This window comes from Leopardus geoffroyi, chromosome B3, assembly GCF_018350155.1.
Source record: "Leopardus geoffroyi isolate Oge1 chromosome B3, O.geoffroyi_Oge1_pat1.0, whole genome shotgun sequence".
In the NCBI taxonomy this organism is placed as follows: domain Eukaryota; kingdom Metazoa; phylum Chordata; class Mammalia; order Carnivora; family Felidae; genus Leopardus; species Leopardus geoffroyi.
In genome coordinates this window covers 19,692,059-19,704,732 of record NC_059337.1, presented here as the reverse complement: position 1 = coordinate 19,704,732, position 12,674 = coordinate 19,692,059, and the positions used below count along the sequence as shown (strand labels likewise).

The following is a 12,674-nucleotide window of genomic DNA, read 5'->3' as shown; positions in this document are numbered from 1 at the left end:
TACATCGCTGAGCTGACCTTATCACCCCTCATCCTTTACTGTGTCTTTCATAACAAACAGCACCATATTCTACAGAACTGTGGCACCCTGGAAACCAGAGGATTACAGATGGTCATTGCCACCATCTGGCCATCATACCTCCGACACTGTTGCCAACTTCCCAACAGTAGCCTTCACAGGAAAGGATCCTGTTCAGAGTCAGGTGTTACATACAGCTATGGGGGTCTTTCAACTAAACTATAAGGGGATGGACGCCAGAAAAAAAAACTTAGTGGCCAAGAGAAATATCATTTTAATGCAACGTTTTAAAATTTGAAATTTGCACAGTGAGCAAAATATCAGAAAGTTAAATAAAGGCAAGTTCAGCATTGCTGATTTTTCCTTTGCCTCTGGCTTCAATATGGCTTTGCACAGCACTGTTCCTTACTCTCTTGGAGTCTAGAATAGTTCCTCACTGTTCTCTTGACTTTCGTGACCTTGGCACTTGCCAGTGTCAAGCCAATTACTCTGTGGAAGGTCCCCCTTCATTGGGGGTTTGTCTGCTGTTTGTTTGCTCACGATGATTTGGGTTCTGCACTTCGGGCGGTGACACGGTGTTCTCGCTGCGTCCGACCCCATGGCCCACGTTTCAATTTGCCTTATTGCTGGTGGCCCACTTGTTGATCACTCTGTTAACAGGCTCTGTCTGCCTGTCAAGTTTCTCTTTTCCCCTTTATAATTAGTAAATATTTTGTGGAGAGGTGCTTTGAAACTATGTAAAAATAGCCGATTCCTATACAACTTAGGATTTGTTCTTAGGTATATCTGTATGGACTCATGGTTTCCTAGTTCATTCTTGGACTGGAACCTCCAAGAGGAATTATTTATTTCGATTTTCAACTGGTCTCGGTTTGGCCTTGTAGGTGCCTTTCAAGTCTGGCTCCCGTGTGCTGGTGATATGTCTCTAGAGTTCTTTGTGTCATTTCTTGCTCTCTTCCCAAATGTGGTATTACAGATTCCTCTTGCACTTTCCCTTTCCTGACCCTGGAATCAGCCATTTCTCCAAAAGCCCTGGTTCCTTTTAGTAGAAAATAGTACTTAGAAGCCAAGACCCGGGCTCTGGGTGGGTTTGCCACTGTTTCAGTGTTGCTTCTCACAGGCCTGTCCAGTGAGGGGAGACACGTGTGCACACGCTGGTGTGTCTGCCTATCTCTTTGTCTGTCTGTCTATCTATCTATCTATCTGGAAAACTAAAATCGCATGGCTGTCCAATTCCAATCCCAGCACCACAGAGTTCTTTCTAGTTTTCTTGTCTAACAGTGAGAAATCTCTCCCACTACCCCAGAGTGTTAACTGTATTTGATCATTCTCCCTGTGCGTAACCAAGGTGCCATATGTTCTGTCTACGTCTCACGGTGTGGACAAGCTCCTCACCCACTTGGGCTCTGACACCCAGGCTGGGCTGCTCCCTCCCAGGGCAGACACTCTTGCAACCTGCTCAGGGCCACCCCAGGTCTCCCCTTGTACCCTTGGTGACCTTCCCCCACACACCAGAAGCCGTGCTGTGCCCCACATGGCTTTAGGACCTGCATTTTTTCAGGAGAAGGAGCCTTACTTTTGTATTTTTCAATCAAAATGAAACAAAAATAAATACAAAAGTAACATTGGGTTTAGAAATCTGATAAAATGGCTAATTCTAGATGGCTGCAAAGAAATCTTTAACCAGTAAATGGTTTAAAAAGAAGACCTTCAAAGTAAAGATTGTAGAGTTTTTCAGATGGCTCTTTGTGAGTGTTAAAGGTATATGTTGAGGCCAGATATATAATATAATATATATAAGCAATATATAATATATAAACATCCTCATAGGAGGCCAGACCATTCGGTTTGGCAACTTCAGGGAAGAGAAAATGAAGGCTGCTAAGTAAAAATTAATGATTTTTCAGGAATTTGTAGGAAGTTGAGCAGCTTAATTGCATGCTTTGGGTGGATATGTGTTGAAGAAAGTAATTTTAGGAGACTAGGAAATTTTGCAATAATCTTAACTTGGGTCAGAATTGTAATTATTGCAGTAACAGAATGTTGCTATGTGTATATGTGACCGAAATGGGAAGCAGGTTTTTTTCTTCTTTTTTTAATGCTTTAAAAAATAACAACAAAATGTCCATTCTCCCTCTTTGGACTTCCTTAATTATAAATACCAGGTAACTCAGTTCTGGCTAAATATAGGTTCAGTGGCCATCTATATTTATAACTTTCTTCAGGTAGGAGTCACCAGAGCAAGACAGAATTAATTTGGTGTGTAGGTTTTTTTATAGGCTCTAATTAGTTATGTTTTTCTTAAGCAGACCAACTGGGATCAATATTATTATATAACTGAACTCTGATGCCCGTGACTTTTAAACATAGACTCTTCCCCAGAAGCCAGAGGCCCTCAGAAGAGGCCAGCCCTGAAGACCAGCAGGTCCGGAAGCCGGCATGCTGCAGCTGCGAGCGGACAGGGCTCGAAACATCTGTTTCCAGCCAAGGGCAGGCTTTGGGAGTGATAAAGTGAAGAGTTTTTTGCAAAGTCAGATGTCTCATCTACAGCCCATTCATTTCTGAGACCTTGGATCGTGACATCTCGTGGCTGCTTATCAGCTGTTCCCGTGAGGCAGATTTAACTGTGTGAGCCTGGGGAGGTGGGAGTGGCATTTTTGTGCACTGACCAAAGCGTGCATTTAGCCAACCCCCAGCCCCCCAACCCAGCGTGCTGACTTGAGAGCTCAGGGAACCGCACCTGCATCTGAGGTCACGTTCATTGGAGGGCTGAGTGGGCGGCTGGACCTTTGGAACGATCCGATGTCATCTGGGGTGGATTTGGCATGCTCCTCAGTGACTTTGCTGCAAATCAAACGTAATATATTAGATGGGGCTCTTCTCTACCATTCCTTGGGATCTGCAGAAAACAACAAATCATCTTCTTTTTCTTCAGGAAGGCAGAGTGCACCCCAGCCGCCAGCACCCGCAGATCCCTCGGGCCTCACACCTGCCCTGTATGAGCAGGGAGGTGATTTGAAGCTGGAAATACTCAAATTTACAGGAAAAAAAAAAACCCGAAAAACCAAAACGAGACAAGAGAGGCTCTTCCTGTCAACATCCCCAGCCCAGGCCTCTCCCCCACCACACTTGGCTTCTGCCCCTTCCTTGTTTGGCTTTGCAAGCTGTTTATACTCATCCCACCTGTAGTCCCCAAGAGTCTTCCTCTCCAAGGCCAGTTAGCTTGCCATGAATGAAGGGTGCCAGGCCACTTGGATGGAAGTGCAGAGTCCTGCATGGCCTCTCGCTCAGCCTGCACCCGTGGGAGTAGAGCTCAGAGGAGCTGCATGGGGCCTAGCCCAGGCCACACAGCGGGTAGATGGTTGCCTGACTCCACAGCCTCAGCACTGTCATGAGAGAGGAGGCTTAGAGAGAACCTGAAAGGCAAGACAGCAGTCACTGGGCTGAGAGGCACGGGGTCTTGATTGGCCCCAGGGCCACGCTGGACAACTATATGTAAGGCAGAGAGGGGAAGATGTGTGTGTCCTTCCAGTATCACTTGAAATCTGTTCATTTCGCCAAATACATTTTGAGCTTCTGCCATGCACCAGACACTGCCAGGGCCTGAGGATTTACAGATGACAGTTCCTGCCTTTGAGAGCTTACCGTAGAAGGATGGAGGGAGGGTGGGTTGTGATAGCCACATGTGGGCAGACCTGATCCTGGAAGGTCCAGGAGGGCTTCCTGGAGGCAGTGATAGCTCAGGTGATGGTTAAAAATGGAGTGGGAAGTAGTCTTATTGGTGTGAAGGGGCTGACACACAACAGCAGCACCCAAGGACAGAGGTGATGCCACCACGGCCAGGCCTGTGGCCAGAGAGGTGGCCTGGCCTAGTGGTGGAGATTCTTATGTGCCCCATGAGGGGCCAAGGCTTTGTTGTGGAAGGGAAGGCAGGGCTGGGGTGGGAATGGCAGTACAATGGTGCAGAAGAGGGTCAGAGGCCAGCCAGGGCCCTGCTTTGGTCCTAGTAGAGCAGTGGGGCCACCTACACTGATGTGGGGGTGATGGGGTTCAGCCAGGCTTGAGAAACTTTCGGCAGGTCACTTCCAGAGGGTTTGGTGACACTGGACACCTGTGGAAGGTGTGGCACCATTCACCAAGACAAGGGACTCCTCGAGAGGAGGAACAGATCTGGAAGGAGGTGAGGGTGGCAAGAAGATGCTGACCTCAAGATGGCGGCTCTAGCTGTGGCTCTGGTTGTGGTGGGAGTCATCTGGGACGTGCACATTGGGGGCTGCTCCCCTCTATGCTCAGCCTGGAATAAGAAACCAAGATGGTGAGGGTGTGACCCTGCCCCCTCAAGACTCAGCCTGTACAGCACAGATGTGCTCGGGACCCAGGTGGGTGGGAGAGGCTTCCCAGAAGAGCTGGTGTGGAGCTAGCCTGGAAGGCCCAGCGAGGGAGGGGCAGCCTCCTGGAAAGGGACTCGACACAGTCCCTGGATACAGCTCAGCGTCTCCTGGGAAGAGGCTTTGGCATACACGTGTGTGGCAGCAGCCGGGACCCCAGGAGCCGGAACCTTCATCTGGGGGTGGGCCTGGCTCACAGCCAGCATTCATGCTATCAGGTGATTCTGACCAAGGTAGTGGCCTTGGTGGCCCTCAGACCCAGAAGTTCTGAATTAGAGCAATTAATAGCAGCCTCAGGAGGTCCTGTTGGATATCAGGGCTGTGGGAAAACCAAAGACTTTCCTGGTTGCATTTCAGAGCCATTGATTTGTGAATCTTGCATAAACACCCCAGGCAACTGTATACATACATATACAAACATATCTGAATATGCACATACATGTATATACACACACCCACACATCTCTGTGTACATACATACACACTCATACATGCACACACATATACACACATATCTGAATACATACATATATATACCCACAAACATCCATATACATGTACGCATATATTGCACACTGCACATCCATATACATGTGAACATGCATGTATACACACATGTTTGAATGCGTACATATATACATGCGTGCATATATATGCATAAGCACACATATCCGTGTGTACACATGGGCACATACACTCACATGTGGACGTAATGGAATAGACACGTGCATGGAATATATGTCTCTCGGGATTTCTGCTTGAAATGGAGAGTGGACGCCTGTTGAGCCACTTGGCCCTGTGTGAACACACCTGCTATCGAGGATGAGAACCAAGATGACTGGGACCCCCCCATGGCAACCAATGCTGTGAATGTGGCAAGAGGCAGAAGGCATGATGGTTATGAATGGGAACTCCGAGGTCACGTCCTCACTGTGCTACTCACTCAAGATATGGTCTTGAAGTAGTTACTTCACCACTCTGTGCCTCAGTTTCCCCAACTTCAGGGTGAGGATAGCATAAGGACATCATGACAGTCAAACAAGTGAAGGCATCTAAAACTGCTCTCCTACTGCCTGAGGCATGGCATGTGCTCAGCAAGTGCCAGCTGCTCTTGACGTGAGCCAGGAGCACCCAGTAAATGTTGGGGACCCTCAGTGGCTGGGAGATGGGAAGGACGGAGAATTGCCATTCCCTGCGAACTCTGTGTGCTTTTGTACTATGTATATTTTGTACCATGTGCAGACATTATCTAGACTTTTTATTTATTTATTTACCTATTTATTTTAATGTTTAGTTATTTGGGGGGTGGACAGAGAGACAGGGGGACAGAGGATCTGAAGCAGGCTTTGCACTGTCAGCACAGAGCCAAACCCGGGGCTCAAACTCACAAACCGTGAGATGATGACCTGAGCCGAAGTCAGATGCTTAACCGACTGAGCCACCCAGGTGCCCCATCTAGATTTGTTAAAATAGAGTACCCCATTAAAGAGAAACCATGCTTCAACTGTCTTCACTGTGGATTCTTTGATCTCATTTCTCCCAATGCTCTGGCCGAGAACGTTTAGCAGGGTTTTTAATGATGTTTTAATGATGTTACCAATTTTATCAACTAATGTGTATAATTACACATCAGTGTTGAGTAAAGAGACCTGAGTGTTACATATTCAGAAGATTGTTCACATTCTTGGAGGGGGTTACTAACAGACTGGCTCTAATTAATGCATTGTGCAAATACCATGGACAGGAAAGAGAAAAGGCACTGAAATTTTATGTTGTGACTTAAAAAAAAACCCAAACAAACAAAACACCCTGCACACCAGAGATCAGATTCATTGATGGAGAGCAAATTGAGGCTCTGGAAGGGCTCAGAGCTGAGCAGGACAGGCAGACAGCCTAGGATGCTGGGGGAAGAATTTCTCTTTCATTGTCAAGGAGGAGAAGGAAGAGGAGACTGCCAGCACCCTCAAACAGCGATATTCTGTGGAAGCCACTCACCCCATGTATATAAAGGCAGGCTGCTTCGATACTGGCTTGAGAAGCGGTACACAGAGCACGTGAGTGGTGACTCCCAGAGGACAGTGAGGCCTGGTGTAAACACTGTCCCAGGCCGTGACTGAGGGACAGCAGCATAGGATGGCCCAGACTGCCAAGTTGGGAGGAGCAGCTACTTAATATCAGTGCAGAAGTCATATCAAAATAATAATATTTCCTCACTTAGGAAAGTGAATTCAAGATCACCTTGAATTCAAGTCTTTATGCCGCCCCAGTTTTTCTATTTATCCTTATGGTTCCAGCTCTTGTCAATTTGACCCTGAAGATGTACCAAAAGTGTTGCAATAATCCTAAGCCCTAATTTGTGTGTCTCTTTGTCATTTGGTGTCAGATGTTGTCACCTATTCATCTGTGGCCAGGTGGGGTGGGAGGGATTGTTGGTTCAGGAATTGGGAAACCCTGAGGGTAACAACTGGGGATAACTCCCTGGGCGGTTTCCCATTTATAAAATGGGACCATTCCCAAGGTTCTTTCGCTTCTCTGTAGGTCAGGACCATGTGACAGGGACACATGGGACATGTCCCTTACGTTTAACCAGGCCAGTGGCCATGTCCCCAATGATGCTGCTAGAGAATGGAGGCTTCCCAGCCATCCTGTCCTCTTAGCTCATGTAGGCACCTGGAGATCTTAAAAAGCAGCTCCCTAAGCTGGGAGGGGCATTAACTGGGGTCGACACTGCTGTGGCAGGCAAGGTGAGAACCAGAGGAAAATTTAGATGGGGTGGGGGAGGAGAAGGAAGTAGGAAATAGCTCCTAAATCATAAATGCTGCATCAGCCAAGCGAGATGACTTTCGCTTGGCTGTGTTCCATGAGCAGTCAGGTGCACCCATCTCCTGCCCCTCCTTGATCCTTTCTGACCTTTTGGCCATGATGAAAACCTCATATTCCTGACCCATGCCTGATACCAGGGGAGGGCCATGGCAGAGGGCAGGATAATGTGAGTCAGACAGATGTGAGTGACCTCCTGGGGCATCCGACAAAGAGGGCTCCTGGAGAAAGGGCAGCTCAATGGCCACATGAGACGCCACAGGTGCTGGGAAAGCAGCTGTACCTATGTTTCTATGCAGAGCCCCTCAGCATGTGGACTGGTGGTCCCCAACTTTTGGAGAAGCCGTGTTCATCATCAGAGACTTTGCTGGACTCCCAAAGTATGCTCAGCAGCAAATGCCATAAATCACAGGTTGGCAAACATTTTCTGTAAAGGCCACATGTGAAATGTTTTGGGCTCCTGAGCCAGAGGGTCTCAGTAGCACACAATTCTGTCATTGTAATATGAAAGTGGCCATGGGCAGTAGGTCAATGAATGGGTGTGGCTGTGTTCCAATAAAGCTTTATTGATAAAAACACAAGGTATATATAGCATTGAAAGCAGGTTCATGAACAGGTATTTGCATACACATGCTCATAGCAACATTATTCACAATAGCCAAAGGGAGGAAGCGAAAATCGTGTGTCCATGAATGGATGGATGGAAAACAGAATGTGGTATATAAATACAAGGGAATATTATTCAGCCTTTAAAAGGAAGAAAATGTTGACAAATGTCACGACATGGATGAACCTTGAGAACACCATGTTTAGGGAAATAAGCCAGTCACAAAAGGGCAAATGATTCTACTCATATGAGATATCTAAAGCCATCAAACTCACAGAGACAGGAAGTAGCATGGGGTTTGCCAGGGTTTGGCGGGGAGGGGGGAATGGGAGTTCATGAAATGGGTGCAGTTTGGGGAGAGAGAAAAGTTCTGGAGACAGAGGGTGTCGTTGGCCGCACAACATTGTGAATGTACTCAGTGCCGCTGAACTGCACACTGGTAAATGGTAAATGTTATACTATGGTATAACCTGGCAAATGTTATACTATGTATATTTTACCACAAAAAAAAAAAAATAATAAGCTAAACAGGAGATAGACCAGATTTGGCCTATGGACCATAGTTTTCTGATGCCTACTCTGAATTAATGAGTATTTATTTATTTATTTATTTATTTATTTATTTATTTTTAAATGCTTATTTTTTACAGAGAGAAAGAGAGAGAGAGAGGGAGGGAGAGAATGAGTGGGGAGGAGCAGAGAGAGAGGGGTCGGGGGGAGGCAGAGAATCCCAAACAGGCTCTGCACTGTCAGTGCAGAGCCTGATGTGGGGCTCAAACCCATGAACCGTGTGATCACGACCTGAGCTGAAATCAAGAGTCAGATGCTTAACTGACTGAGCCACCCAGGTGCCCCATCCTCTCCTTGTCTTACCCTTACAGTAATTCCAGTACTTTCTGTCCTGTGCCACCCTTTCTGTCCTGTGCTGCCCTGAATCACACTGTCTGGCCTCAAATCTTTGGCCATGAGGAAGGAATGTGGCTGCTGCCCACCCACTCATGCCAACTCTCCATAAGGACCCAGAAGGTGGAGAGAGGTGTCCAGAATTTCAGGGACCCTTGCAGCTGCTGTCAGATTTATGAACAGCCAGTGATCTGACCCCCTCACTGGCCTTTCTGAAACACATTCCAGCTTATTTGCAGCTAACCTTGTAGGGGCAGGAGGACAGCCTTGGCTGGTGTCCCCTTCTCCTCTACATTGGGAGTGGTCCTTCCCGAACCCCCCAGTCCCTATGCTGGGCTGGACATACACTTCCAGACAGATGTGGCACTGGTCACCACTGCCACTGGGGCCGGTTTGCCAGGTCAGCACTGGGGAGCATCTGTTCCTCCCATGGATTGCTCGAAGAGAGCAGCCCTCATTAGCTCAGACCCTGGACGCCATGATCATGGTGGCTCAAAGGCAGGGAGCTGGGTGGCGGTGGGATTGGCTACCTCTGGCCTGGCTTGGCTGCCCTGAGGCCAGGTGCTGCCCTGAATGGCCTCCAGGGCTGCCCTGACACGGGTTTGCTTAAGGTCAGCAGCGCTGCGAGTAATCCACCCCTTTGCCAGCAAATTTGATTCACCTCTTAGTTTCTCCATGTCCCTGGATAGGAATTGACTTGAATGCCCAGAGTTAAAAGGCCAGGAGTTGTGAAACATCTCCCAGGGATGGTGGCAGCTTAGAAGCAAACATGCTGATTAAATACTGCTGTAAGTTAAGACTCCATTATTGCTTCTGGCTCTAAATCACAGCTCTGGCATGCGTTAGGAGGAGGCTTGACATATCTAGCAATTAACTCTGTTGAAGAAGTGAGCAAGGTGACTCATCTGTAGGAGAAATAAAAGTGCTTTTGTGCAAAATGGGGCCGAAATAACGAGGTTTATGATGGCAGAAGGGGTGTCTCGTGGTAGAACATGAACTGAGAATCTTAATTGCAGAAAACCATTTATTGAGCACTTACTACCTGCTGGGCACTCTACTAGATCTTCCTATATTCGTGTAATTTAAGTCTTAGAGCAACCCTGCAAGGCAGTAGTTACTATTTTCACAAGGAAACTAAGACTCAGAGAGGGCCTGAAGCCCAGGTCACCCTGCAGGAAGGGATCGAGTTGGAATGTGGGCCCAGATTGGGCCAAAATCTAAAGCATCCTGGTCCTAGCGAGGGGAATGGGGGAGCCGTGGGGAGGAGCCAGACAGAGAATCCGAACAGTGTTTGTTGAACACCCATGATACCTATTTAATCCTCATGACTATAATAGTATTCAGTGTTCCATAGTTGTAAGCTGTCGCTTACAACTCAGAGCACTCAGGAGCAACTTTAAGTGAAAAAGGAAGATTTATATATTTTTTATTTTTTATTTAATTTTTTAAAAATGTTCATTTTTGAGAGAGAGAGAGCTCACACGCAAGCAGGCAAGGGGCAGAGAACGAGGGACAGAGGATCTGAAGCGGTCTCTGCACGGACAGCAGTGATCCCGATGCAGGTCTGACACTCACAAACCGTGAGATCATGACCCAAGCCAAGGTCAGATGCTCAACTCAGCCACCCAGGTGCCCTGAAAAAGGAGGATTTTTAAATGGGAATCTCCTGACACTTAAGAACAGGAGACAGCCAGGCAGCTGGGATTGCTGGAAACGAGGGCTGGAGGGCTCTCATCTTGTGGAAATGGCCACTCTGAGCATCCACAAACCCCCAGGTCTCTGCCTGGGCCGGTCAAGCCTCATGGGGTTAGGTCACAGCAGACAAAATGGCTTGAGTGAGGCAGGTGTAGCCAAAGGTTGTTGGGCGTTGCTCAGACTTTAGTTGTACTGAACTCCAGTGGCTAAGTAGTTTTGTCCCCTTTTTACACATAAGGAATCGAGATTTACAGGGAGTGAATGTCCTTGCCCAAGATCACATGGCTAGTGGTGGTGAAGGGAGAGGGAAGGTTTTGAACCAGGTTCATATTGTAATCACCACACATGTGCCATCCTAGAGGACAAATTGTCTTAAATTCTCCCTTTGATCAGAAGCTGGAAAAGAAACTAGGATGGTTTAGGCTGAGAAGGGCAACTTCAAAGTCTGTATAATGTTCAGTCCAGCCTCTTTTAAGAAGCTCTGCTTTCAAGGATGGTGACCAACAAGCTAGTTTCAACAACCAGTGAAAGTTAGAACAAAAAACAGGTCTTCTGAGAACAATGTCCTGATACTCAAGGGTCACTGAGGCATGCGAGCCTGCCTGTCCCAAAGGCCACATCCATTGCTTCTCTTGGTTCTGTCCAGCCCTCGAGCTGAAATCTGTCTCGACAAACCACCCCTGGCAGAAAATTGGGACACCCTGGGGGTTTGGATGTTCTCATCTGACCTTTTCACAATCCCCAAGCAGATGGACGTGCGTGTTTTCTTTGGCTCCCTTGTTTTGCTTGGGAGCGAATGTTCATTCTTAGATCTTTCAGTTTACCCGTGGGGTGGAGAAGATGGAGTTTGTTTATAAATGAATATTTTGGTATAAGCCTGACTTGACACTAACTTAGCTACTTCAGGGATGCTTGGCCCTAAATGAACATGGATTCTGGTCTACCAAACTTGGCCAAGAGAGTACACATTTTAAATGATAGGCACTTAATACAAGATTTGCTTCACTGGAAACACAACCCTGTGTTGTTTATCCCAAAAGGATTGTCTAAATCCACCGTCATGTTTGTAAACACCAACTATATGCCAGAGTGATGAGTGGGAAGGCATAACGGAGGGTATGTTTCCTTTGGGAGCAGAATGAGTCTCTAAGAGAAAGGGAAGATTTTTGTGGGATAGAGGATTTTTGAAGCTGTTTGTAAGACTGTATTAACTGATAGTGTCCCGCTTCTTGTTTTGCAGATTGGAAACCTGGAAAATTACTACCATTTTTATCATAGCAAAACCTTTAAAAGATCGACTTTGAGCAGCAGAGGCCCTCATAACTTCCTCAGGATGGACCCCCAGGTACAGATCTCTACTCTCTGGACAGGACCCTTTCCTAAGGCCTAGAGCATTGTTTGCTTTTCGTTTGGGTCTGTGCTTCTAAAAAGAGCTGAGCCTTGATTTTAATATGGTTCTACATAGTCGTTAGTTTTCTTTGTCCACTTTGAATAAAACAAGACAGATGTGTAGCAACAAATCAGACCATCTGAATGCTCAGAATATTTGGTCCCTTGTCAGACTGGAGAATTTAAATTGGCTTCAGTTTGAAGCAACAATCAAATGAGTATAGATCTGTTGATATTTTACATCTTTAGAAATCAACAGAATGCACTGTAATTAGAGGAGATAAATATCTGAATATCACCCATAACAGCAAAAAGACCAGGGAATTCAAAGCAGTGTTTTAATGATTAAATTAGAGATTGGGCCGAAAGATGTTTTTGCGGTTGTCATAACACATGTCTTAATGGTTACCATGAATTTTAAAACTTGGGCAGTAAATATAACTTTTTTCCCCTTAAAAGTTCATGTGATCTTTGAGAGTAAGACAAATATAATTTGCAAAGAGGCTGACAGTTTAAGTTTTCATGTAATTCATGTTTATTGGGTGGTTAATGATACTTCCTTTCTGCATAGATTTGAGACTAATGTTTCACAAATGCCAGTCAAAACAGATCCTGGTAAGCTTACAAATTGAAAATGGTCAAGTTAGCTTTTGATGACTCCATTCATTCAGCAGGTGATTCTGGAATCCCAGCAATGTGTCAGGCTCTGTCCATAGTGGTGTCATTGGAGTGGGTGGTCAGGCTGATAGAAAATGAGGCAGTAAGTAGAAAAATATGTGATCTATCACAGGGTGATGAGTGCTATGAGGGAAAATGAAATTCATGTGAGAAGCGGTAGCAGCCCCAAATGAGGC

General features: G+C 46.5%; 1 protein-coding gene across 2 annotated transcripts in view; it reads left to right on the top strand.

The window, feature by feature from the left end:
• Window positions 1-12,674, top strand: part of PCSK6 (proprotein convertase subtilisin/kexin type 6) — a 193,090-nt gene that overhangs the window by 38,397 nt on the left and 142,019 nt on the right. For both annotated transcript variants that reach the window (XM_045448813.1, XM_045448812.1), the window contains exon 2: window positions 11,672-11,776. In XM_045448813.1, the coding sequence (XP_045304769.1) occupies window positions 11,672-11,776 (105 nt within the window). The remainder of the gene's footprint in view (window positions 1-11,671; window positions 11,777-12,674) is intronic.